Consider the following 27,937-nt stretch of genomic DNA (forward strand, 5'->3'; position numbering starts at 1 on the left):
TGGCCTCGTGGGGAACAGACTGGCCTCGTGGGGAACAGACTGGCCTCGTGGGGAACAGACTGGCCTCGTGGGGAACAGACTGGCCTCGTGGGGAACAGACTGGCCTCGTGGGGAACAGACTGGCCTCGTGGGGAACAGACTGGCCTCGTGGGGAACAGACTGGCCTCGTGGGGAACAGACTGGCCTCGTGGGGAACAGACTGGCCTCGTGGGGAACAGACTGGCCTCGTGGGGAACAGACTGGCCTCGTGGGGAACAGACTGGCCTCGTGGGGAACAGACTGGCCTCGTGGGGAACAGACTGGCCTCGTGGGGAACAGACTGGCCTCGTGGGGAACAGACTGGCCTCGTGGGGAACAGACTGGCCTCGTGGGGAACAGACTGGCCTCGTGGGGAACAGACTGGCCTCGTGGGGAACAGACTGGCCTCGTGGGGAACAGACTGGCCTCGTGGGGAACAGACTGGCCTCGTGGGGAACAGACTGGCCTCGTGGGGAACAGACTGGCCTCGTGGGGAACAGACTGGCCTCGTGGGGAACAGACTGGCCTCGTGGGGAACAGACTGGCCTCGTGGGGAACAGACTGGCCTCGTGGGGAACAGACTGGCCTCGTGGGGAACAGACTGGCCTCGTGGGGAACAGACTGGCCTCGTGGGGAACAGACTGGCCTCGTGGGGAACAGACTGGCCTCGTGGGGAACAGACTGGCCTCGTGGGGAACAGACTGGCCTCGTGGGGAACAGACTGGCCTCGTGGGGAACAGACTGGCCTCGTGGGGAACAGACTGGCCTCGTGGGGAACAGACTGGCCTCGTGGGGAACAGACTGGCCTCGTGGGGGACAGACTGGCCTCGTGGGGAACAGACTGGCCTAATGGGGAACAGACTGGCCTCGTGGGGAACAGACTGGCCTAATGGGGAACAGACTGGCCTAATGGGAACAGACTGGCCTAATGGGGAACAGACTGGCCTAATGGGGAACAGACTGGCCTAATGGGGAACAGACTGGCCTAATGGGGAACAGACTGGCCTAATGGGAACAGACTGGCCCAATGGGAACAGACTGGCCTAACGGGGAACAGACTGGCCTAACGGGGAACAGACTGGCCTAACGGGGAACAGACTGGCCCAATGGGAACAGACTGGCCCAATGGGAACAGACTGGCCCAATGGGAACAGACTGGCCCAATGGGAACAGACTGGCCCAATGGGAACAGACTGGCCCAATGGGAACAGACTGGCCCAATGGGAACAGACTGGCCCAATGGGAACAGACTGGCCTAACGGGGAACAGACTGGCCCAATGGGAACAGACTGGCCTAACGGGGAACAGACTGGCCTAACGGGGAACAGACTGGCCCAATGGGAACAGACTGGCCTAACGGGGACAGATTGGAACAGCACCAGCAGTTGAACTAATGTGAATATGGTAACAGACTGGCCTCATGGGGACAGATTGGAACAACACCAGCAGTTGAACTAATGTGAATATGGTAACAGACTGGCCTCATGGGGGACAGACTGGAACAACACCAGCAGTTGAACTAATGTGAATATGGTAACAGACTGGCCTCATGGGGGACAGACTGGAACAACACCAGCAGTTGAACTAATGTGAATATGGTAACAGACTGGCCTCATGGGGGACAGACTGGAACAACACCAGCAGTTGAACTAATGTGAATATGGTAACAGACTGGCCTCATGGGGGACAGACTGGAACAACACCAGCAGTTGAACTAATGTGAATATGGTAACAGACTGGCCTCATGGGGGACAGACTGGAACAGCACCAGCAGTTGAACTAATGTGAATATGGTAACAGACTGGCCTCATGGGGGACAGACTGGAACAGCACCAGCAGTTGAACTAATGTGAATATGGTAACAGACTGGCCTCATGGGGGACAGACTGGAACAACACCAGCAGTTGAACTAATGTGAATATGGTAACAGACTGGCCTCATGGGGGACAGACTGGAACAACACCAGCAGTTGAACTAATGTGAATATGGTAACAGACTGGCCTCATGGGGGACAGACTGGAACAACACCAGCAGTTGAACTAATGTGAATATGGTAACAGACTGGCCTCATGGGGGACAGACTGGAACAACACCAGCAGTTGAACTAATGTGAATATGGTAACAGACTGGCCTCATGGGGGACAGACTGGAACAACACCAGCAGTTGAACTAATGTGAATATGGTAACAGACTGGCCTCATGGGGGACAGACTGGAACAGCACCAGCAGTTGAACTAATGTGAATATGGTAACAGACTGGCCTCATGGGGGACAGACTGGAACAACACCAGCAGTTGAACTAATGTGAATATGGTAACAGACTGGCCTCATGGGGGACAGACTGGAACAGCACCAGCAGTTGAACTAATGTGAATATGGTAACAGACTGGGACTGACGGGGTCTCACAGCCTGGGTCCTGGGGGCCAACAAAGGCCTGGTCAAACCCTACGGCTAGAGTTAGTGCTGCTACCTTGGTCCTCTCACTGCTAAGAGACTTTATCCCACTGCTAGAGTTAGTGCTGCTACCCTGGTCCTCTCTCACTGCTAAGAGACTTTATCCCCCTGCTAGAGTTAGTGTGACTGCTACCCTGGTCCTCTCTCACTGCTAAGAGACTTTATCCCCCTGCTAGAGTTAGTGCTGCTACCCTGGTCCTCTCACTGCTAAGAGACTTTATCCCCCTGCTAGAGTTAGTGCTGCTACCCTGGTCCTCTCACTGCTAAGAGACTTTATCCCCCTGCTAGAGTTAGTGCTGCTACCCTGGTCCTCTCACTGCTAAGAGACTTTATCCCCCTGCTAGAGTTAGTGTGACTGCTACCCTGGTCCTCTCACTGCTAAGAGACTTTATCCCCCTGCTAGAGTTAGTCCTCCTACCCTGGTCCTCTCACTGCTAAGAGACTTTATCCCCCTGCTAGAGTTAGTGCTGCTACCCTGGTCCTCTCACTGCTAAGAGACTTTATCCCCCTGCTAGAGTTAGTGCTGCTACCCTGGTCCTCTCACTGCTAAGAGACTTTATCCCCCTGCTAGAGTTAGTGTGACTGCTACCCTGGTCCTCTCTCACTGCTAAGAGACTTTATCCCCCTGCTAGAGTTAGTGCTGCTACCCTGGTCCTCTCACTGCTAAGAGACTTTATCCCCCTGCTAGAGTTAGTGTGACTGCTACCCTGGTCCTCTCACTGCTAAGAGACTTTATCCCCCTGCTAGAGTTAGTGTGACTGATACCCTGGTCCTCTCACTGCTAAGAGACTTTATCCCCCTGCTAGAGTTAGTGCTGCTACCCTGGTCCTCTCACTGCTAAGAGACTTTATCCCCCTGCTAGAGTTAGTGTGACTGCTACCCTGGTCCTCTCACTGCTAAGAGACTTTATCCCCCTGCTAGAGTTAGTGTGACTGCTACCCTGGTCCTCTCACTGCTAAGAGACTTTATCCCCCTGCTAGAGTTAGTGCTGCTACCCTGGTCCTCTCTCACTGCTAAGAGACTTTATCCCCCTGCTAGAGTTAGTCCTCCTACCCTGGTCCTCTCACTGCTAAGAGACTTTATCCCCCTGCTAGAGTTAGTGCTGCTACCCTGGTCCTCTCACTGCTAAGAGACTTTATCCCCCTGCTAGAGTTAGTGTGACTGCTACCCTGGTCCTCTCACTGCTAAGAGACTTTATCCCCCTGCTAGAGTTAGTGTGACTGCTACCCTGGTCCTCTCACTGCTAAGAGACTTTATCCCCCTGCTAGAGTTAGTGTGACTGCTACCCTGGTCCTCTCACTGCTAAGAGACTTTATCCCCCTGCTAGAGTTAGTCCTCCTACCCTGGTCCTCTCACTGCTAAGAGACTTTATCCCCCTGCTAGAGTTAGTGCTGCTACCCTGGTCCTCTCACTGCTAAGAGACTTTATCCCCCTGCTAGAGTTAGTGCTGCTACCCTGGTCCTCTCACTGCTAAGAGACTTTATCCCCCTGCTAGAGTTAGTGTGACTGCTACCCTGGTCCTCTCTCACTGCTAAGAGACTTTATCCCCCTGCTAGAGTTAGTGCTGCTACCCTGGTCCTCTCACTGCTAAGAGACTTTATCCCCCTGCTAGAGTTAGTGTGACTGCTACCCTGGTCCTCTCACTGCTAAGAGAATTTATCCCCCTGCTAGAGTTAGTGCTGCTACCCTGGTCCTCTCACTGCTAAGAGACTTTATCCCCCTGCTAGAGTTAGTGCTGCTACCCTGGTCCTCTCACTGCTAAGAGACTTTATCCCCCTGCTAGAGTTAGTGTGACTGCTACCCTGGTCCTCTCACTGCTAAGAGACTTTATCCCCCTGCTAGAGTTAGTGCTGCTACCCTGGTCCTCTCACTGCTAAGAGACTTTATCCCCCTGCTAGAGTTAGTGTGACTGCTACCCTGGTCCTCTCACTGCTAAGAGACTTTATCCCCCTGCTAGAGTTAGTGTGACTGCTACCCTGGTCCTCTCACTGCTAAGAGACTTTATCCCCCTGCTAGAGTTAGTGTGACTGCTACCCTGGTCCTCTCTCACTGCTAAGAGACTTTATCCCCCTGCTAGAGTTAGTGCTGCTACCCTGGTCCTCTCACTGCTAAGAGACTTTATCCCCCTGCTAGAGTTAGTGCTGCTACCCTGGTCCTCTCTCACTGCTAAGAGACTTTATCCCCCTGCTAGAGTTAGTGCTGCTACCCTGGTCCTCTCACTGCTAAGAGACTTTATCCCCCTGCTAGAGTTAGTGCTGCTACCCTGGTCCTCTCACTGCTAAGAGACTTTATCCCCCTGCTAGAGTTAGTGCTGCTACCCTGGTCCTCTCTCTGCTAAGAGACTTTATCCCCCTGCTAGAGTTAGTGTGACTGCTACCCTGGTCCTCTCACTGCTAAGAGACTTTATCCCCCTGCTAGAGTTAGTGCTGCTACCCTGGTCCTCTCTCACTGCTAAGAGACTTTATCCCCCTGCTAGAGTTAGTGTGACTGCTACCCTGGTCCTCTCACTGCTAAGAGACTTTATCCCCCTGCTAGAGTTAGTGCTGCTACCCTGGTCCTCTCACTGCTAAGAGACTTTATCCCCCTGCTAGAGTTAGTGTGACTGCTACCCTGGCCCTTTTACTGCTAAGAGACTTTATCCCCCTGCTAGAGTTAGTGCTACTACCCTGGTCCTCTCACTGCTAAGAGACTTTATCCCCCTGCTAGAGTTAGTGCTGCTACCCTGGTCCTCTCTCACTGCTAAGAGACTTTATCCCCCTGCTAGAGTTAGTGTGACTGCTACCCTGGTCCTCTCACTGCTAAGAGACTTTATCCCCCTGCTAGAGTTAGTGCTGCTACCCTGGTCCTCTCACTGCTAAGAGACTTTATCCCCCTGCTAGAGTTAGTGTGACTGCTACCCTGGTCCTCTCACTGCTAAGAGACTTTATCCCCCTGCTAGAGTTAGTCCTGCTACCCTGGTCCTCTCACTGCTAAGAGACTTTATCCCCCTGCTAGAGTTAGTCCTGCTACCCTGGTCCTCTCACTGCTAAGAGACTTTATCCCCCTGCTAGAGTTAGTGCTGCTACCCTGGTCCTCTCACTGCTAAGAGACTTTATCCCCCTGCTAGAGTTAGTGTGACTGCTACCCTGGTCCTCTCACTGCTAAGAGACTTTATCCCCCTGCTAGAGTTAGTGCTGCTACCCTGGTCCTCTCTCACTGCTAAGAGACTTTATCCCCCTGCTAGAGTTAGTGTGACTGCTACCCTGGTCCTCTCACTGCTAAGAGATTTTATCCCCCTGCTAGAGTTAGTGTGACTGCTACCCTGGTCCTCTCTCACTGCTAAGAGACTTTATCCCCCTGCTAGAGTTAGTGCTGCTACCCTGGTCCTCTCACTGCTAAGAGACTTTATCCCCCTGCTAGAGTTAGTGTGACTGCTACCCTGGTCCTCTCACTGCTAAGAGACTTTATCCCCCTGCTAGAGTTAGTGCTGCTACCCTGGTCCTCTCTCACTGCTAAGAGACTTTATCCCCCTGCTAGAGTTAGTGTGACTGCTACCCTGGTCCTCTCACTGCTAAGAGACTTTATCCCCCTGCTAGAGTTAGTGCTGCTACCCTGGTCCTCTCACTGCTAAGAGACTTTATCCCCCTGCTAGAGTTAGTGCTGCTACCCTGGTCCTCTCACTGCTAAGAGACTTTATCCCCCTGCTAGAGTTAGTGTGACTGCTACCCTGGTCCTCTCACTGCTAAGAGACTTTATCCCCCTGCTAGAGTTAGTGCTGCTACCCTGGTCCTCTCACTGCTAAGAGACTTTATCCCCCTGCTAGAGTTAGTGTGACTGCTACCCTGGTCCTCTCACTGCTAAGAGACTTTATCCCCCTGCTAGAGTTAGTGCTGCTACCCTGGTCCCCTCTCACTGCTAAGAGACTTTATCCCCTGCTAGAGTTAGTGCTGCTACCCTGGTCCTCTATCACTGCTAAGAGACTTTATCCCCCTGCTAGAGTTAGTGTGACTGCTACCCTGGTCCTCTCTCTGCTAAGAGACTTTATCCCCCTGCTAGAGTTAGTGCTGCTACCCTGGTCCTCTCACTGCTAAGAGACTTTATCCCCCTGCTAGAGTTAGTGTGACAGCTACCCTGGTCCTCTCACTGCTAAGAGACTTTATCCCCCTGCTAGAGTTAGTGTGACTGCTACCCTGGTCCTCTCACTGCTAAGAGACTTTATCCCCCTGCTAGAGTTAGTGATGCTACCCTGGTCCTCTCACTGCTAAGAGACTTTATCCCCCTGCTAGAGTTAGTGATGCTACCCTGGTCCTCTCACTGCTAAGAGACTTTATCCCCCTGCTAGAGTTAGTGCTGCTACCCTGGTCCTCTCACTGCTAAGAGACTTTATCCCCCTGCTAGAGTTAGTGCTGCTACCCTGGTCCTCTCACTGCTAAGAGACTTTATCCCCCTGCTAGAGTTAGTGTGACTGCTACCCTGGTCCTCTCACTGCTAAGAGACTTTATCCCCCTGCTAGAGTTAGTGCTGCTACCCTGGTCCTCTCACTGCTAAGAGACTTTATCCCCCTGCTAGAGTTAGTGCTGCTACCCTGGTCCTCTCACTGCTAAGAGACTTTATCCCCCTGCTAGAGTTAGTGTGACTGCTACCCTGGTCCTCTCTCACTGCTAAGAGACTTTATCCCCCTGCTAGAGTTAGTGTGACTGCTACCCTGGTCCTCTCACTGCTAAGAGACTTTATCCCCCTGCTAGAGTTAGTCCTGCTACCCTGGTCCTCTCACTGCTAAGAGACTTTATCCCCCTGCTAGAGTTAGTGTGACTGCTACCCTGGTCCTCTCACTGCTAAGAGACTTTATCCCCCTGCTAGAGTTAGTGTGACTGCTACCCTGGTCCTCTCACTGCTAAGATACTTTATCCCCCTGCTAGAGTTAGTGCTGCTACCCTGGTCCTCTCTCACTGCTAAGAGACTTTATCCCCCTGCTAGAGTTAGTGTGACTGCTACCCTGGTCCTCTCACTGCTAAGAGACTTTATCCCCCTGCTAGAGTTAGTGTGACTGATACCCTGGTCCTCTCACTGCTAAGAGACTTTATCCCCCTGCTAGAGTTAGTGTGACTGCTACCCTGGTCCTCTCTCTGCTAAGAGACTTTATCCCCCTGCTAGAGTTAGTGTGACTGCTACCCTGGTCCTCTCACTGCTAAGAGACTTTATCCCCCTGCTAGAGTTAGTGCTGCTACCCTGGTCCTCTCACTGCTAAGAGACTTTATCCCCCTGCTAGAGTTAGTGCTACTACCCTGGTCCTCTCACTGCTAAGAGACTTTATCCCCCTGCTAGAGTTAGTGTGACTGCTACCCTGGTCCTCTCACTGCTAAGATACTTTATCCCCCTGCTAGAGTTAGTGCTGCTACCCTGGTCCTCTCTCACTGCTAAGAGACTTTATCCCCCTGCTAGAGTTAGTGTGACTGCTACCCTGGTCCTCTCTCACTGCTAAGAGACTTTATCCCCCTGCTAGAGTTAGTGCTGCTACCCTGGTCCTCTCACTGCTAAGAGACTTTATCCCCCTGCTAGAGTTAGTGCTGCTACCCTGGTCCTCTCTCACTGCTAAGAGACTTTATCCCCCTGCTAGAGTTAGTGTGACTGCTACCCTGGTCCTCTCACTGCTAAGAGACTTTATCCCCCTGCTAGAGTTAGTCCTGCTACCCTGGTCCTCTCACTGCTAAGAGACTTTATCCCCCTGCTAGAGTTAGTGTGACTGCTACCCTGGTCCTCTCTCACTGCTAAGAGACTTTATCCCCCTGCTAGAGTTAGTGTGACTGCTACCCTGGTCCTCTCTCACTGCTAAGAGACTTTATCCCCCTGCTAGAGTTAGTGCTGCTACCCTGGTCCTCTCACTGCTAAGAGACTTTATCCCCCTGCTAGAGTTAGTGCTGCTACCCTGGTCCTCTCACTGCTAAGAGACTTTATCCCCCTGCTAGAGTTAGTGTGACTGCTACCCTGGTCCTCTCTCACTGCTAAGAGACTTTATCCCCCTGCTAGAGTTAGTGTGACTGCTACCCTGGTCCTCTCTCACTGCTAAGAGACTTTATCCCCCTGCTAGAGTTAGTGTGACTGCTACCCTGGTCCTCTCACTGCTAAGAGACTTTATCCCCCTGCTAGAGTTAGTGTGACTGCTACCCTGGTCCTCTCACTGCTAAGAGACTTTATCCCCCTGCTAGAGTTAGTGCTGCTACCCTGGTCCTCTCACTGCTAAGAGACTTTATCCCCCTGCTAGAGTTAGTGTGACTGCTACCCTGGTCCTCTCTCACTGCTAAGAGACTTTATCCCCCTGCTAGAGTTAGTGCTGCTACCCTGGTCCTCTCACTGCTAAGAGACTTTATCCCCCTGCTAGAGTTAGTGTGACTGCTACCCTGGTCCTCTCACTGCTAAGAGACTTTATCCCCCTGCTAGAGTTAGTGCTGCTACCCTGGTCCTCTCTCACTGCTAAGAGACTTTATCCCCCTGCTAGAGTTAGTGCTGCTACCCTGGTCCTCTCACTGCTAAGAGACTTTATCCCCCTGCTAGAGTTAGTGCTGCTACCCTGGTCCTCTCACTGCTAAGAGACTTTATCCCCCTGCTAGAGTTAGTGCTGCTACCCTGGTCCTCTCACTGCTAAGAGACTTTATCCCCCTGCTAGAGTTAGTGCTGCTACCCTGGTCCTCTCACTGCTAAGAGACTTTATCCCCCTGCTAGAGTTAGTGCTGCTACCCTGGTCCTCTCACTGCTAAGAGACTTTATCCCCCTGCTAGAGTTAGTGCTGCTACCCTGGTCCTCTCACTGCTAAGAGACTTTATCCCCCTGCTACAGCTAGTGCTGCTACCCTGGTCCTCTCACTGCTAAGAGACTTTATCCCCCTGCTAGAGTTAGTGCTGCTACCCTGGTCCTCTCTCACTGCTAAGAGACTTTATCCCCCTGCTAGAGTTAGTGTGACTGCTACCCTGGTCCTCTCTCACTGCTAAGAGACTTTATCCCCCTGCTAGAGTTAGTGCTGCTACCCTGGTCCTCTCTCACTGCTAAGAGACTTTATCCCCCTGCTAGAGTTAGTGTGACTGCTACCCTGGTCCTCTCTCACTGCTAAGAGACTTTATCCCCCTGCTAGAGTTAGTGCTGCTACCCTGGTCCTCTCACTGCTAAGAGACTTTATCCCCCTGCTAGAGTTAGTGCTGCTACCCTGGTCCTCTCACTGCTAAGATACTTTATCCCCCTGCTAGAGTTAGTCCTGCCACCCTGGTCCTCTCACTGCTAAGAGACTTTATCCCCCTGCTAGAGTTAGTCCTGCCACCCTGGTCCTCTCACTGCTAAGAGACTTTATCCCCCTGCTAGAGTTAGTGCTGCTACCCTGGTCCTCTCACTGCTAAGAGACTTTATCCCCCTGCTAGAGTTAGTGCTGCTACCCTGGTCCTCTCACTGCTAAGAGACTTTATCCCCCTGCTAGAGTTAGTGTGACTGCTACCCTGGTCCTCTCACTGCAAGAGACTTTATCCCCCTGCTAGAGTTAGTGCTGCTAACCTGGTCCTCTCTCACTGCTAAGAGACTTTATCCCCTGCTAGAGTTAGTGTGACTGCTACCCTGGTCCTCTCACTGCTAAGAGACTTTATCCCCCTGCTAGAGTTAGTGCTGCTACCCTGGTCCTCTCACTGCTAAGAGACTTTATCCCCCTGCTAGAGTTAGTGTGACTGCTACCCTGGTCCTCTCACTGCTAAGAGACTTTATCCCCCTGCTAGAGTTAGTGTGACTGCTACCCTGGTCCTCTCACTGCTAAGAGACTTTATCCCCCTGCTAGAGTTAGTGTGACTGCTACCCTGGTCCTCTCACTGCTAAGAGACTTTATCCCCCTGCTAGAGTTAGTGCTGCCACCCTGGTCCTCTCACTGCTAAGAGACTTTATCCCCCTGCTAGAGTTAGTGTGACTGCTACCCTGGTCCTCTCTCACTGCTAAGAGACTTTATCCCCCTGCTAGAGTTAGTGCTGCTACCCTGGTCCTCTCACTGCTAAGAGACTTTATCCCCCTGCTAGAGTTAGTGTGACTGCTACCCTGGTCCTCTCACTGCTAAGAGACTTTATCCCCCTGCTAGAGTTAGTGCTGCTACCCTGGTCCTCTCACTGCTAAGAGACTTTATCCCCATGCTAGAGTTAGTGCTCCTACCCTGGTCCTCTCACTGCTAAGAGACTTTATCCCCCTGCTAGAGTTAGTGTGACTGCTACCCTGGTCCTCTCACTGCTAAGAGACTTTATCCCCCTGCTAGAGTTAGTGCTGCTACCCTGGTCCTCTCTCACTGCTAAGAGACTTTATCCCCCTGCTAGAGTTAGTGCTGCTACCCTGGTCCTCTCACTGCTAAGAGACTTTATCCCCCTGCTAGAGTTAGTGTGACTGCTACCCTGGTCCTCTCACTGCTAAGAGACTTTATCCCCCTGCTAGAGTTAGTGCTGCTACCCTGGTCCTCTCTCACTGCTAAGAGACTTTATCCCCCTGCTAGAGTTAGTGCTGCTACCCTGGTCCTCTCACTGCTAAGATACTTTATCCCCCTGCTAGAGTTAGTGTGACTGCTACCCTGGTCCTCTCTCACTGCTAAGAGACTTTATCCCCCTGCTAGAGTTAGTGTGACTGCTACCCTGGTCCTCTCTCACTGCTAAGAGACTTTATCCCCCTGCTAGAGTTAGTGTGACTGCTACCCTGGTCCTCTCTCACTGCTAAGAGACTTTATCCACCTGCTAGAGTTAGTGTGACTGCTACCCTGGTCCTCTCTCACTGCTAAGAGACTTTATCCCCCTGCTAGAGTTAGTCCTGCCACCCTGGTCCTCTCACTGCTAAGAGACTTTATCCCCCTGCTAGAGTTAGTGCTGCTACCCTGGTCCTCTCACTGCTAAGAGACTTTATCCCCCTGCTAGAGCTAGTGCTGCTACCCTGGTCCTCTCACTGCTAAGAGACTTTATCCCCCTGCTAGAGTTAGTGCTGCTACCCTGGTCCTCTCACTGCTAAGAGACTTTATCCCCCTGCTAGAGTTAGTGCTGCTACCCTGGTCCTCTCACTGCTAAGAGACTTTATCCCCCTGCTAGAGTTAGTGCTGCTACCCTGGTCCTCTCACTGCTAAGAGACTTTATCCCCCTGCTAGAGCTAGTGCTGCTACCCTGGTCCTCTCACTGCTAAGATACTTTATCCCCCTGCTAGAGTTAGTGCTGCTACCCTGGTCCTCTCTCACTGCTAAGAGACTTTATCCCCCTGCTAGAGTTAGTGTGACTGCTACCCTGGTCCTCTCACTGCTAAGAGACTTTATCCCCCTGCTAGAGTTAGTGCTGCTACCCTGGTCCTCTCTCACTGCTAAGAGACTTTATCCCCCTGCTAGAGTTAGTGTGACTGCTACCCTGGTCCTCTCACTGCTAAGAGACTTTATCCCCCTGCTAGAGTTAGTGTGACTGCTACCCTGGTCCTCTCACTGCTAAGAGACTTTATCCCCCTGCTAGAGTTAGTGCTGCTACCCTGGTCCTCTCTCACTGCTAAGAGACTTTATCCCCCTGCTAGAGTTAGTGTGACTGCTACCCTGGTCCTCTCTCACTGCTAAGAGACTTTATCCCCCTGCTAGAGTTAGTGTGACTGCTACCCTGGTCCTCTCACTGCTAAGAGACTTTATCCCCCTGCTAGAGTTAGTGCTGCTACCCTGGTCCTCTCTCACTGCTAAGAGACTTTATCCCCCTGCTAGAGTTAGTGTGACTGCTACCCTGGTCCTCTCTCACTGCTAAGAGACTTTATCCCCCTGCTAGAGTTAGTCCTGCCACCCTGGTCCTCTCACTGCTAAGAGACTTTATCCCCCTGCTAGAGTTAGTGCTGCTACCCTGGTCCTCTCTCACTGCTAAGAGACTTTATCCCCCTGCTAGAGTTAGTGCTGCTACCCTGGTCCTCTCACTGCTAAGAGACTTTATCCCCCTGCTAGAGTTAGTGCTGCTACCCTGGTCCTCTCTCACTGCTAAGAGACTTTATCCCCTGCTAGAGTTAGTGCTGCTACCCTGGTCCTCTCTCACTGCTAAGAGACTTTATCCCCCTGCTAGAGTTAGTGTGACTGCTACCCTGGTCCTCTCACTGCTAAGAGACTTTATCCCCCTGCTAGAGTTAGTGCTGCTACCCTGGTCCTCTCTCACTGCTAAGAGACTTTATCCCCCTGCTAGAGTTAGTGTGACTGCTACCCTGGTCCTCTCACTGCTAAGAGACTTTATCCCCCTGCTAGAGTTAGTGTGACTGCTACCCTGGTCCTCTCACTGCTAAGAGACTTTATCCCCCTGCTAGAGTTAGTGCTGCTACCCTGGTCCTCTCACTGCTAAGATACTTTATCCCCCTGCTAGAGTTAGTGTGACTGCTACCCTGGTCCTCTCTCACTGCTAAGAGACTTTATCCCCCTGCTAGAGTTAGTGTGACTGCTACCCTGGTCCTCTCTCACTGCTAAGAGACTTTATCCCCCTGCTAGAGTTAGTGTGACTGCTACCCTGGTCCTCTCTCACTGCTAAGAGACTTTATCCCCCTGCTAGAGTTAGTGTGACTGCTACCCTGGTCCTCTCTCACTGCTAAGAGACTTTATCCCCCTGCTAGAGTTAGTGCTGCTACCCTGGTCCTCTCACTGCTAAGATACTTTATCCCCCTGCTAGAGTTAGTCCTGCCACCCTGGTCCTCTCACTGCTAAGAGACTTTATCCCCCTGCTAGAGTTAGTCCTGCCACCCTGGTCCTCTCACTGCTAAGAGACTTTATCCCCCTGCTAGAGTTAGTGCTGTTACCCTGGTCCTCTCACTGCTAAGAGACTTTATCCCCCTGCTAGAGTTAGTGCTGCTACCCTGGTCCTCTCACTGCTAAGAGACTTTATCCCCCTGCTAGAGTTAGTGTGACTGCTACCCTGGTCCTCTCACTGCTAAGAGACTTTATCCCCCTGCTAGAGTTAGTGCTGCTACCCTGGTCCTCTCTCACTGCTAAGAGACTTTATCCCCCTGCTAGAGTTAGTGTGACTGCTACCCTGGTCCTCTCACTGCTAAGAGACTTTATCCCCCTGCTAGAGTTAGTGCTGCTACCCTGGTCCTCTCACTGCTAAGAGACTTTATCCCCCTGCTAGAGTTAGTGCTGCTACCCTGGTCCTCTCTCACTGCTAAGAGACTTTATCCCCCTGCTAGAGTTAGTGTGACTGCTACCCTGGTCCTCTCACTGCTAAGAGACTTTATCCCCCTGCTAGAGTTAGTGCTGCTACCCTGGTCCTCTCACTGCTAAGAGACTTTATCCCCCTGCTAGAGTTAGTGTGACTGCTACCCTGGTCCTCTCACTGCTAAGAGACTTTATCCCCCTGCTAGAGTTAGTGTGACTGCTACCCTGGTCCTCTCACTGCTAAGAGACTTTATCCCCCTGCTAGAGTTAGTGTGACTGCTACCCTGGTCCTCTCACTGCTAAGAGACTTTATCCCCCTGCTAGAGTTAGTGTGACTGCTACCCTGGTCCTCTCACTGCTAAGAGACTTTATCCCCCTGCTAGAGTTAGTGTGACTGCTACCCTGGTCCTCTCACTGCTAAGAGACTTTATCCCCCTGCTAGAGTTAGTGCTGCCACCCTGGTCCTCTCACTGCTAAGAGACTTTATCCCCCTGCTAGAGTTAGTGTGACTGCTACCCTGGTCCTCTCTCACTGCTAAGAGACTTTATCCCCCTGCTAGAGTTAGTGCTGCTACCCTGGTCCTCTCACTGCTAAGAGACTTTATCCCCCTGCTAGAGTTAGTGTGACTGCTACCCTGGTCCTCTCACTGCTAAGAGACTTTATCCCCCTGCTAGAGTTAGTGCTGCTACCCTGGTCCTCTCACTGCTAAGAGACTTTATCCCCCTGCTAGAGTTAGTGCTCCTACCCTGGTCCTCTCACTGCTAAGAGACTTTATCCCCCTGCTAGAGTTAGTGTGACTGCTACCCTGGTCCTCTCACTGCTAAGAGACTTTATCCCCCTGCTAGAGTTAGTGTGACTGCTACCCTGGTCCTCTCACTGCTAAGAGACTTTATCCCCCTGCTAGAGTTAGTGCTGCTACCCTGGTCCTCTCACTGCTAAGAGACTTTATCCCCCTGCTAGAGTTAGTGTGACTGCTACCCTGGTCCTCTCACTGCTAAGAGACTTTATCCCCCTGCTAGAGTTAGTGTGACTGCTACCCTGGTCCTCTCACTGCTAAGAGACTTTATCCCCCTGCTAGAGTTAGTGCTGCCACCCTGGTCCTCTCACTGCTATGAGACTTTATCCCCCTGCTAGAGTTAGTGTGACTGCTACCCTGGTCCTCTCTCACTGCTAAGAGACTTTATCCCCCTGCTAGAGTTAGTGCTGCTACCCTGGTCCTCTCACTGCTAAGAGACTTTATCCCCCTGCTAGAGTTAGTGTGACTGCTACCCTGGTCCTCTCACTGCTAAGAGACTTTATCCCCCTGCTAGAGTTAGTGCTGCTACCCTGGTCCTCTCACTGCTAAGAGACTTTATCCCCCTGCTAGAGTTAGTCCTCCTACCCTGGTCCTCTCACTGCTAAGAGACTTTATCCCCCTGCTAGAGTTAGTGTGACTGCTACCCTGGTCCTCTCACTGCTAAGAGACTTTATCCCCCTGCTAGAGTTAGTGTGACTGCTACCCTGGTCCTCTCTCACTGCTAAGAGACTTTATCCCCCTGCTAGAGTTAGTGCTGCTACCCTGGTCCTCTCACTGCTAAGAGACTTTATCCCCCTGCTAGAGTTAGTGCTCCTACCCTGGTCCTCTCACTGCTAAGAGACTTTATCCCCCTGCTAGAGTTAGTGCTGCTACCCTGGTCCTCTCTCACTGCTAAGAGACTTTATCCCCCTGCTAGAGTTAGTGTGACTGCTACCCTGGTCCTCTCACTGCTAAGAGACTTTATCCCCCTGCTAGAGTTAGTGCTGCCACCCTGGTCCTCTCACTGCTAAGAGACTTTATCCCCCTGCTAGAGTTAGTGTGACTGCTACCCTGGTCCTCTCTCACTGCTAAGAGACTTTATCCCCCTGCTAGAGTTAGTGCTGCTACCCTGGTCCTCTCACTGCTAAGAGACTTTATCCCCCTGCTAGAGTTAGTGTGACTGCTACCCTGGTCCTCTCACTGCTAAGAGACTTTATCCCCCTGCTAGAGTTAGTGCTGCTACCCTGGTCCTCTCACTGCTAAGAGACTTTATCCCCCTGCTAGAGTTAGTGCTCCTACCCTGGTCCTCTCACTGCTAAGAGACTTTATCCCCCTGCTAGAGTTAGTGTGACTGCTACCCTGGTCCTCTCACTGCTAAGAGACTTTATCCCCCTGCTAGAGTTAGTGTGACTGCTACCCTGGTCCTCTCACTGCTAAGAGACTTTATCCCCCTGCTAGAGTTAGTGCTGCTACCCTGGTCCTCTCACTGCTAAGAGACTTTATCCCCCTGCTAGAGTTAGTGTGACTGCTACCCTGGTCCTCTCACTGCTAAGAGACTTTATCCCCCTGCTAGAGTTAGTGTGACTGCTACCCTGGTCCTCTCACTGCTAAGAGACTTTATCCCCCTGCTAGAGTTAGTGCTGCCACCCTGGTCCTCTCACTGCTATGAGACTTTATCCCCCTGCTAGAGTTAGTGTGACTGCTACCCTGGTCCTCTCTCACTGCTAAGAGACTTTATCCCCCTGCTAGAGTTAGTGCTGCTACCCTGGTCCTCTCACTGCTAAGAGACTTTATCCCCCTGCTAGAGTTAGTGTGACTGCTACCCTGGTCCTCTCACTGCTAAGAGACTTTATCCCCCTGCTAGAGTTAGTGCTGCTACCCTGGTCCTCTCACTGCTAAGAGACTTTATCCCCCTGCTAGAGTTAGTCCTCCTACCCTGGTCCTCTCACTGCTAAGAGACTTTATCCCCCTGCTAGAGTTAGTGTGACTGCTACCCTGGTCCTCTCACTGCTAAGAGACTTTATCCCCCTGCTAGAGTTAGTGTGACTGCTACCCTGGTCCTCTCTCACTGCTAAGAGACTTTATCCCCCTGCTAGAGTTAGTGCTGCTACCCTGGTCCTCTCACTGCTAAGAGACTTTATCCCCCTGCTAGAGTTAGTGCTCCTACCCTGGTCCTCTCACTGCTAAGAGACTTTATCCCCCTGCTAGAGTTAGTGCTGCTACCCTGGTCCTCTCTCACTGCTAAGAGACTTTATCCCCCTGCTAGAGTTAGTGTGACTGCTACCCTGGTCCTCTCACTGCTAAGAGACTTTATCCCCCTGCTAGTTAGTGCTGCTACCCTGGTCCTCTCACTGCTAAGAGACTTTATCCCCCTGCTAGAGTTAGTGTGACTGCTACCCTGGTCCTCTCACTGCTAAGAGACTTTATCCCCCTGCTAGAGTTAGTGCTGCTACCCTGGTCCTCTCTCACTGCTAAGAGACTTTATCCCCCTGCTAGAGTTAGTGTGACTGCTACCCTGGTCCTCTCACTGCTAAGAGACTTTATCCCCCTGCTAGAGTTAGTGCTGCTACCCTGGTCCTCTCTCACTGCTAAGAGACTTTATCCCCCTGCTAGAGTTAGTGTGACTGCTACCCTGGTCCTCTCACTGCTAAGAGACTTTATCCCCCTGCTAGAGTTAGTGTGACTGCTACCCTGGTCCTCTCTCACTGCTAAGAGACTTTATCCCCCTGCTAGAGTTAGTGTGACTGCTACCCTGGTCCTCTCACTGCTAAGAGACTTTATCCCCCTGCTAGAGTTAGTGCTGCTACCCTGGTCCTCTCACTGCTAAGAGACTTTATCCCCCTGCTAGAGTTAGTGTGACTGCTACCCTGGTCCTCTCACTGCTAAGAGACTTTATCCCCCTGCTAGAGTTAGTGCTGCTACCCTGGTCCTCTCACTGCTAAGAGACTTTATCCCCCTGCTAGAGTTAGTCCTGCTACCCTGGTCCTCTCACTGCTAAGAGACTTTATCCCCCTGCTAGAGTTAGTGCTGCTACCCTGGTCCTCTCACTGCTAAGAGACTTTATCCCCCTGCTAGAGTTAGTGTGACTGCTACCCTGGTCCTCTCTCACTGCTAAGAGACTTTATCCCCCTGCTAGAGTTAGTGTGACTGCTACCCTGGTCCTCTCACTGCTAAGAGACTTTATCCCCCTGCTAGAGTTAGTGTGACTGCTACCCTGGTCCTCTCTCACTGCTAAGAGACTTTATCCCCCTGCTAGAGTTAGTGTGACTGCTACCCTGGTCTTCTCACTGCTAAGAGACTTTATCCCCCTGCTAGAGTTAGTGTGACTGCTACCCTGGTCCTCTCACTGCTAAGAGACTTTATCCCCCTGCTAGAGTTAGTGTGACTGCTACCCTGGTCCTTTCTCTGCTAAGAGACTTTATCCCCCTGCTAGAGTTAGTGTGACTGCTACCCTGGTCCTCTCTCACTGCTAAGAGACTTTATCCCCCTGCTAGAGTTAGTGTGACTGCTACCCTGGTCCTCTCACTGCTAAGAGACTTTATCCCCCTACTAGAGTTAGTGTGACTGCTACCCTGGTCCTCTCACTGCTAAGAGACTTTATCCCCCTGCTAGAGTTAGTGTGACTGCTACCCTGGTCCTCTCACTGCTAAGAGACTTAATCCCCCTGCTAGAGTTAGTGTGACTGCTACCCTGGTCCTCTCTCTCTGCTAAGAGACTTTATCCCCCTGCTAGAGTTAGTGCTGCTACCCTGGTCCTCTCACTGCTAAGAGACTTTATCCCCCTGCTAGAGTTAGTGTGACTGCTACCCTGGTCCTCTCACTGCTAAGAGACTTTATCCCCCTGCTAGAGTTAGTGTGACTGCTACCCTGGTCCTCTCTCACTGCTAAGAGACTTTATCCCCCTGCTAGAGTTAGTGTGACTGCTACCCTGGTCCTCTCACTGCTAAGAGACTTTATCCCCCTGCTAGAGTTAGTGTGACTGCTACCCTGGTCCCCTCTCACTGCTAAGAGACTTTATCCCCCTGCTAGAGTTAGTGCTGCTACCCTGGTCCTCTCTCTGCTAAGAGACTTTATCCCCCTGCTAGAGTTAGTGTGACTGCTACCCTGGTCCTCTCACTGCTAAGAGACTTTATCCCCCTGCTAGAGTTAGTGCTGCTACCCTGGTCCTCTCACTGCTAAGAGACTTTATCCCCCTGCTAGAGTTAGTGTGACTGCTACCCTGGTCCTCTCACTGCTAAGAGACTTTATCCCCCTGCTAGAGTTAGTGTGACTGCTACCCTGGTCCTCTCACTGCTAAGAGACTTTATCCCCCTGCTAGAGTTAGTGTGACTGCTACCCTGGTCCTCTCACTGCTAAGAGACTTTATCCCCCTGCTAGAGTTAGTGTGACTGCTACCCTGGTCCTCTCACTGCTAAGAGACTTTATCCCCCTGCTAGAGTTAGTGTGACTGCTACCCTGGTCCTCTCACTGCTAAGAGACTTTATCCCCCTGCTAGAGTTAGTGTGATTGCTACCCTGGTCCTCTCACTGCTAAGAGACTTTATCCCCCTGCTAGAGTTAGTCCTGCTACCCTGGTCCTCTCACTGCTAAGAGACTTTATCCCCCTGCTAGAGTTAGTGTGACTGCTACCCTGGTCCTCTCACTGCTAAGAGACTTTATCCCCCTGCTAGAGTTAGTGTGACTGCTACCCTGGTCCTCTCTCACTGCTAAGAGACTTTATCCCCCTGCTAGAGTTAGTGTGACTGCTACCCTGGTCCTCTCACTGCTAAGAGACTTTATCCCCCTGCTAGAGTTAGTGTGACTGCTACCCTGGTCCTCTCTCACTGCTAAGAGACTTTATCCCCCTGCTAGAGTTAGTGTGACTGCTACCCTGGTCCTCTCACTGCTAAGAGACTTTATCCCCCTGCTAGAGTTAGTGTGACTGCTACCCTGGTCCTCTCACTGCTAAGAGACTTTATCCCCCTGCTAGAGTTAGTGTGACTGCTACCCTGGTCCTCTCTCTGCTAAGAGACTTTATCCCCCTGCTAGAGTTAGTGTGACTGCTACCCTGGTCCTCTCTCACTGCTAAGAGACTTTATCCCCCTGCTAGAGTAAGTCCTGCTACCCTGGTCCTCTCACTGCTAAGAGACTTTATCCCCCTGCTAGAGTTAGTGCTGCTACCCTGGTCCTCTCTCACTGCTAAGAGACTTTATCCCCCTGCTAGAGTTAGTGTGACTGCTACCCTGGTCCTCTCACTGCTAAGAGACTTTATCCCCCTGCTAGAGTTAGTGTGACTGCTACCCTGGTCCTCTCACTGCTAAGAGACTTTATCCCCCTGCTAGAGTTAGTGTGACTGCTACCCTGGTCCTCTCTCTCTGCTAAGAGACTTTATCCCCCTGCTAGAGTTAGTGCTGCTACCCTGGTCCTCTCACTGCTAAGAGACTTTATCCCCCTGCTAGAGTTAGTGTGACTGCTACCCTGGTCCTCTCACTGCTAAGAGACTTTATCCCCCTACTAGAGTTAGTGTGACTGCTACCCTGGTCCTCTCACTGCTAAGAGACTTTATCCCCCTGCTAGAGTTAGTGTGACTGCTACCCTGGTCCTCTCACTGCTAAGAGACTTTATCCCCCTGCTAGAGTTAGTGCTGCTACCCTGGTCCTCTCACTGCTAAGAGACTTTATCCCCCTGCTAGAGTTAGTGTGACTGCTACCCTGGTCCTCTCACTGCTAAGAGACTTTATCCCCCTGCTAGAGTTAGTGTGACTGCTACCCTGGTCCTCTCACTGCTAAGAGACTTTATCCCCCTGCTAGAGTTAGTGTGACTGCTACCCTGGTCCTCTCACTGCTAAGAGACTTTATCCCCCTGCTAGAGTTAGTGTGACTGCTACCCTGGTCCTCTCACTGCTAAGAGACTTTATCCCCCTGCTAGAGTTAGTGTGATTGCTACCCTGGTCCTCTCACTGCTAAGAGACTTTATCCCCCTGCTAGAGTTAGTCCTGCTACCCTGGTCCTCTCACTGCTAAGAGACTTTATCCCCCTGCTAGAGTTAGTGTGACTGCTACCCTGGTCCTCTCACTGCTAAGAGACTTTATCCCCCTGCTAGAGTTAGTGTGACTGCTACCCTGGTCCTCTCTCACTGCTAAGAGACTTTATCCCCCTGCTAGAGTTAGTGTGACTGCTACCCTGGTCCTCTCACTGCTAAGAGACTTTATCCCCCTGCTAGAGTTAGTGTGACTGCTACCCTGGTCCTCTCTCACTGCTAAGAGACTTTATCCCCCTGCTAGAGTTAGTGTGACTGCTACCCTGGTCCTCTCACTGCTAAGAGACTTTATCCCCCTGCTAGAGTTAGTGTGACTGCTACCCTGGTCCTCTCACTGCTAAGAGACTTTATCCCCCTGCTAGAGTTAGTGTGACTGCTACCCTGGTCCTCTCTCTGCTAAGAGACTTTATCCCCCTGCTAGAGTTAGTGTGACTGCTACCCTGGTCCTCTCTCACTGCTAAGAGACTTTATCCCCCTGCTAGAGTAAGTCCTGCTACCCTGGTCCTCTCACTGCTAAGAGACTTTATCCCCCTGCTAGAGTTAGTGCTGCTACCCTGGTCCTCTCTCACTGCTAAGAGACTTTATCCCCCTGCTAGAGTTAGTGTGACTGCTACCCTGGTCCTCTCACTGCTAAGAGACTTTATCCCCCTGCTAGAGTTAGTGTGACTGCTACCCTGGTCCTCTCACTGCTAAGAGACTTTATCCCCCTGCTAGAGTTAGTGTGACTGCTACCCTGGTCCTCTCTCTCTGCTAAGAGACTTTATCCCCCTGCTAGAGTTAGTGCTGCTACCCTGGTCCTCTCACTGCTAAGAGACTTTATCCCCCTGCTAGAGTTAGTGTGACTGCTACCCTGGTCCTCTCACTGCTAAGAGACTTTATCCCCCTACTAGAGTTAGTGTGACTGCTACCCTGGTCCTCTCACTGCTAAGAGACTTTATCCCCCTGCTAGAGTTAGTGTGACTGCTACCCTGGTCCTCTCACTGCTAAGAGACTTTATCCCCCTGCTAGAGTTAGTGCTGCTACCCTGGTCCTCTCACTGCTAAGAGACTTTATCCCCCTGCTAGAGTTAGTGCTGCTACCCTGGTCCTCTCACTGCTAAGAGACTTTATCCCCCTGCTAGAGTTAGTGTGACTGCTACCCTGGTCCTCTCACTGCTAAGAGACTTTATCCCCCTGCTAGAGTTAGTGCTGCTACCCTGGTCCTCTCACTGCTAAGAGACTTTATCCCCCTGCTAGAGTTAGTGTGACTGCTACCCTGGTCCTCTCACTGCTAAGAGACTTTATCCCCCTGCTAGAGTTAGTGCTGCTACCCTGGTCCTCTCACTGCTAAGAGACTTTATCCCCCTGCTAGAGTTAGTCCTGCTACCCTGGTCCTCTCACTGCTAAGAGACTTTATCCCCCTGCTAGAGTTAGTGTGACTGCTACCCTGGTCCTCTCACTGCTAAGAGACTTTATCCCCCTGCTAGAGTTAGTGTGACTGCTACCCTGGTCCTCTCTCACTGCTAAGAGACTTTATCCCCCTGCTAGAGTTAGTGTGACTGCTACCCTGGTCCTCTCACTGCTAAGAGACTTTATCCCCCTGCTAGAGTTAGTGTGACTGCTACCCTGGTCCTCTCTCACTGCTAAGAGACTTTATCCCCCTGCTAGAGTTAGTGTGACTGCTACCTTGGTCTTCTCACTGCTAAGAGACTTTATCCCCCTGCTAGAGTTAGTGTGACTGCTACCCTGGTCCTCTCACTGCTAAGAGACTTTATCCCCCTGCTAGAGTTAGTGTGACTGCTACCCTGGTCCTCTCTCTGCTAAGAGACTTTATCCCCCTGCTAGAGTTAGTGTGACTGCTACCCTGGTCCTCTCTCACTGCTAAGAGACTTTATCCCCCTGCTAGAGTTAGTGTGACTGCTACCCTGGTCCTCTCACTGCTAAGAGACTTTATCCCCCTACTAGAGTTAGTGTGACTGCTACCCTGGTCCTCTCACTGCTAAGAGACTTTATCCCCCTGCTAGAGTTAGTGTGACTGCTACCCTGGTCCTCTCACTGCTAAGAGACTTAATCCCCCTGCTAGAGTTAGTGTGACTGCTACCCTGGTCCTCTCTCTCTGCTAAGAGACTTTATCCCCCTGCTAGAGTTAGTGCTGCTACCCTGGTCCTCTCACTGCTAAGAGACTTTATCCCCCTGCTAGAGTTAGTGTGACTGCTACCCTGGTCCTCTCACTGCTAAGAGACTTTATCCCCCTGCTAGAGTTAGTGTGACTGCTACCCTGGTCCTCTCTCACTGCTAAGAGACTTTATCCCCCTGCTAGAGTTAGTGTGACTGCTACCCTGGTCCTCTCACTGCTAAGAGACTTTATCCCCCTGCTAGAGTTAGTGTGACTGCTACCCTGGTCCCCTCTCACTGCTAAGAGACTTTATCCCCCTGCTAGAGTTAGTGCTGCTACCCTGGTCCTCTCTCTGCTAAGAGACTTTATCCCCCTGCTAGAGTTAGTGTGACTGCTACCCTGGTCCTCTCACTGCTAAGAGACTTTATCCCCCTGCTAGAGTTAGTGCTGCTACCCTGGTCCTCTCACTGCTAAGAGACTTTATCCCCCTGCTAGAGTTAGTGTGACTGCTACCCTGGTCCTCTCACTGCTAAGAGACTTTATCCCCCTGCTAGAGTTAGTGTGACTGCTACCCTGGTCCTCTCACTGCTAAGAGACTTTATCCCCCTGCTAGAGTTAGTGTGACTGCTACCCTGGTCCTCTCACTGCTAAGAGACTTTATCCCCCTGCTAGAGTTAGTGTGACTGCTACCCTGGTCCTCTCACTGCTAAGAGACTTTATCCCCCTGCTAGAGTTAGTGTGACTGCTACCCTGGTCCTCTCACTGCTAAGAGACTTTATCCCCCTGCTAGAGTTAGTGTGATTGCTACCCTGGTCCTCTCACTGCTAAGAGACTTTATCCCCCTGCTAGAGTTAGTCCTGCTACCCTGGTCCTCTCACTGCTAAGAGACTTTATCCCCCTGCTAGAGTTAGTGTGACTGCTACCCTGGTCCTCTCACTGCTAAGAGACTTTATCCCCCTGCTAGAGTTAGTGTGACTGCTACCCTGGTCCTCTCTCACTGCTAAGAGACTTTATCCCCCTGCTAGAGTTAGTGTGACTGCTACCCTGGTCCTCTCACTGCTAAGAGACTTTATCCCCCTGCTAGAGTTAGTGTGACTGCTACCCTGGTCCTCTCTCACTGCTAAGAGACTTTATCCCCCTGCTAGAGTTAGTGTGACTGCTACCCTGGTCCTCTCACTGCTAAGAGACTTTATCCCCCTGCTAGAGTTAGTGTGACTGCTACCCTGGTCCTCTCTCTGCTAAGAGACTTTATCCCCCTGCTAGAGTTAGTGCTGCTACCCTGGTCCTCTCACTGCTAAGAGACTTTATCCCCCTGCTAGAGTTAGTGTGACTGCTACCCTGGTCCTCTCACTGCTAAGAGACTTTATCCCCCTGCTAGAGTTAGTGTGACTGCTACCCTGGTCCTCTCACTGCTAAGAGACTTTATCCCCCTGCTAGAGTTAGTGTGACTGCTACCCTGGTCCTCTCTCTGCTAAGAGACTTTATCCCCCTGCTAGAGTTAGTGTGACTGCTACCCTGGTCCTCTCTCACTGCTAAGATACTTTATCCCCCTGCTAGAGTTAGTGTGACTGCTACCCTGGTCCTCTCACTGCTAAGAGACTTTATCCCCCTGCTAGAGTTAGTGTGACTGCTACCCTGGTCCTCTCACTGCTAAGAGACTTTATCCCCCTGCTAGAGTTAGTCCTGCTACCCTGGTCCTCTCACTGCTAAGAGACTTTATCCCCCTGCTAGAGTTAGTGCTGCTACCCTGGTCCTCTCTCACTGCTAAGAGACTTTATCCCCCTGCTAGAGTTAGTGTGACTGCTACCCTGGTCCTCTCACTGCTAAGAGACTTTATCCCCCTGCTAGAGTTAGTGTGACTGCTACCCTGGTCCTCTCACTGCTAAGAGACTTTATCCCCCTGCTAGAGTTAGTGTGACTGCTACCCTGGTCCTCTCTCTCTGCTAAGAGACTTTATCCCCCTGCTAGAGTTAGTGCTGCTACCCTGGTCCTCTCACTGCTAAGAGACTTTATCCCCCTGCTAGAGTTAGTGTGACTGCTACCCTGGTCCTCTCTCACTGCTAAGAGACTTTATCCCCCTGCTAGAGTTAGTGTGACTGCTACCCTGGTCCTCTCACTGCTAAGAGACTTTATCCCCCTGCTAGAGTTAGTGTGACTGCTACCCTGGTCCTCTCACTGCTAAGAGACTTTATCCCCCTGCTAGAGTTAGTGTGACTGCTACCCTGGTCCTCTCACTGCTAAGAGACTTTATCCCCCTGCTAGAGTTAGTGCTGCCACCCTGGTCCTCTCACTGCTAAGAGACTTTATCCCCCTACTAGAGTTAGTGTGACTGCTACCCTGGTCCTCTCACTGCTAAGAGACTTTATCCCCCTGCTAGAGTTAGTGTGACTGCTACCCTGGTCCTCTCACTGCTAAGAGACTTTATCCCCCTGCTAGAGTTAGTGCTGCTACCCTGGTCCTCTCACTGCTAAGAGACTTTATCCCCCTGCTAGAGTTAGTGCTGCTACCCTGGTCCTCTCACTGCTAAGAGACTTTATCCCCCTGCTAGAGTTAGTGTGACTGCTACCCTGGTCCTCTCACTGCTAAGAGACTTTATCCCCCTGCTAGAGTTAGTGCTGCTACCCTGGTCCTCTCACTGCTAAGAGACTTTATCCCCCTGCTAGAGTTAGTGCTGCTACCCTGGTCCTCTCACTGCTAAGAGACTTTATCCCCCTGCTAGAGTTAGTGTGACTGCTACCCTGGTCCTCTCACTGCTAAGAGACTTTATCCCCCTGCTAGAGTTAGTCCTGTTACCCTGGTCCTCTCACTGCTAAGAGACTTTATCCCCCTGCTAGAGTTAGTGCTGCTACCCTGGTCCTCTCATAAAGACACAGGGCTGGACACTCCGTGTGTGTACTCACAGTGTGTGAGTGTGTGTGTGTGTGTACTCACAGAGTGTGTGTGTGTACTCACAGAGTGTGTGTGTGTGTGTGTACTCACAGAGTGTGTGTGTGTGTGTGTGTGTGTGTACTCACAGAGTGTGTGTGTGTGTGTGTGTGTACTCACAGAGTGTGTGTGTGTGTGTGTGTGTACTCACAGAGTGTGTGTGTGTGTGTGTACTCACAGAGTGTGTGTGTGTGTGTGTGTGTACTCACAGAGTGTGTGCGCAGCACGGCAGTGATCTTAGACAGGGCCATGTTCCACAGCTCATCAGAAAAGGCTCTGGTCAACAGGCCCTGTGTGGAATGCAGAACGTGATCCTCCACCAGGAAGAAGCCTACGATCTGATTCAAGTACCGCCGGTAGCCCTCCACGGTCTCCTGCTGCACCAGGAAACACACCACATTATAGACGCAGGGATGGAACTACTCATCAACGGATGAAGAAGAGAAGGGACAGAGAGAGGGGGAAACAGAGAGACCAGAGACAGAGAGACACAGAGACAGAGAGACAGACTCAAATATGGAACAAAGGTGACAGAGGGAGAGAGAGAGGGGAAACAGAGAGAGAGGGGGGGGGAAACAGAGAGGAGGGGAACAGAGAGAGAGAGAGAGGGGAACAGAGAGAGAGAGAGAGAGGGGAACAGAGAGAGAGAGGGGAACAGAGAGAGAGAGGGGAACAGAGAGAGAGAGGGGAACAGAGAGAGAGAGGGGAACAGAGAGAGAGAGGGGAACAGAGAGAGAGAGGGGAACAGAGAGAGAGAGGGGAACAGAGAGAGAGGAACAGAGAGAGGGGAACAGAGAGGAGGGGAACAGAGGGATGTGAACAGAGAGAGGGGAACAGAGAGAGGGGAACAGAGAGAGAGAGGTGAACAGAGAGAGGTGAACAGAGAGAGGGAACAGAGAGGAGGGGAACAGAGAGAGGGGAACAGAGAGAGAGAGGTGAACAGAGAGAGGGAACAGAGAGGAGGGGAACAGAGAGGAGGGGACAGAGAGAGGGGGACAGAGAGAGGGGGACAGAGAGAGGGGAACAGAGAGAGGGGAACAGAGAGAGAGGTGAACAGAGAGAGGGAACAGAGAGGAGGGGAACAGAGAGAGGGGACAGAGAGAGGGGAACAGAGAGAGAGAGGTGAACAGAGAGAGGGAACAGAGAGGAGGGGAACAGAGAGAGGGGACAGAGAGAGGGGAACAGAGAGAGAGAGGTGAACAGAGAGAGGGAACAGAGAGGAGGGGAACAGAGAGAGGGGAACAGAGAGAGGGGAACAGAGAGAGAGAGGGAACAGAGAGGAGGGAACAGAGAGGAGGGGAACAGAGAGGAGGGGAACAGAGAGAGAGGGGAACAGAGAGAGGGGAACAGAGGGAGGGGACAGAGAGAGGGGAACAGAGAGAGGGGAACAGAGGGATGTAGAAGAGACAGATTAAAGGACGGTTGTGTCCCTCCTCACCATGTTAGACTGGGGCTGCAGCACCAGTCTGGCCTGTTTTTTCCTCTGCTTCCTGTAGTAGTTCTCAAATGTCTCTCTGTCACCCTAGAAACACACAACAACGAGCCAGATGGTTCAGCCCATGTACAGAGAGAGAGGCCTGTTTTTTCCTCTGCTTCCTGTAGTAGTTCTCAAATGTCTCTCTGTCACCCTAGAAACACACAACAACGAGCCAGATGGTTCAGCCCATGTACAGAGAGAGAGGCCTGTTTTTTCCTCTGCTTCCTGTAGTAGTTCTCAAATGTCTCTCTGTCACCCTAGAAACACACAACAACGAGCCAGATGGTTCACCCCATGTAGAAATGTCAAGTCTCTCTGTCACCCTAGAAACACACAACAACGAGCCAGATGGCGATGACAGGAAGTCCAGTGGCCGGCAGGAAGTCCAGTGGCTGGCAGCGGGAGAAGATTGGACGACATTCAGCAAGTTGTCATTGGTGAAACATTTGACCTCATTACAGTTTTCTGTTCCCAAAAACTATAATCGGTTAAGAACAGAGGGGACTGCGTTTTGTAGACTTTACCCTAGTTTCTAAAAACGCCATGGCTTAGGAGCGCAAGGACGAAGAGTTATTGTACATGTGCACTTCAGAGAGTAGTCGTTCCCTCACAAAAATATGCAAATAAAACAGATGTTATTGGTCACATGAGCATAATACAACAGGTGTAGACTTGAGTGAAATGCTTAAATTACAAGCCCTTAACCAACAACGCAGTTTAAAAGTGAGACTATTATTTGCTAAATAAAACAAGGACAAATTACACAATAAAAACAATAACATGGTTATATACAGGAAGTACCAGGTAATAACATGGCTATATACAGGAAGTACCAGGTAATAACATGGCTATATACAGGAAGTACCAGGTAATAACATGGCTATATACAGGAAGTACCAGGTAATAACATGGCTATATACAGGAAGTACCAGGTAATAACATGGCTATATACAGGAAGTACCAGGTAATAACATGGCTATATACAGGAAGTACCAGGTAATAACATGGCTATATACAGGGAGTACCAGGTAATAACATGGCTATATACAGGAAGT

The 27,937-nt window shown here is 51.4% G+C and overlaps 1 protein-coding gene across 8 annotated transcripts in view; it reads right to left on the minus strand.

The window, feature by feature from the left end:
• LOC129865185 (exocyst complex component 6-like) overlaps positions 1 to 27,937 on the minus strand; it is a 183,471-nt gene that overhangs the window by 54,754 nt on the left and 100,780 nt on the right. For 7 of the 8 annotated variants that reach the window (XM_055937791.1, XM_055937773.1, XM_055937764.1 and 4 more), the window contains exons 9-10: positions 26,844 to 26,927; positions 25,615 to 25,782 (exon numbers count right to left, since the gene is read on the minus strand). In XM_055937791.1, the coding sequence (XP_055793766.1) occupies positions 25,615 to 25,782; positions 26,844 to 26,927 (252 nt within the window). The remainder of the gene's footprint in view (positions 1 to 25,614; positions 25,783 to 26,843; positions 26,928 to 27,937) is intronic. The other variant, XM_055937738.1, reaches the window with a different exon arrangement.

Source organism: Salvelinus fontinalis, chromosome 1 (genome assembly GCF_029448725.1).
Source record: "Salvelinus fontinalis isolate EN_2023a chromosome 1, ASM2944872v1, whole genome shotgun sequence".
Lineage (NCBI taxonomy): Eukaryota > Metazoa > Chordata > Actinopteri > Salmoniformes > Salmonidae > Salvelinus > Salvelinus fontinalis.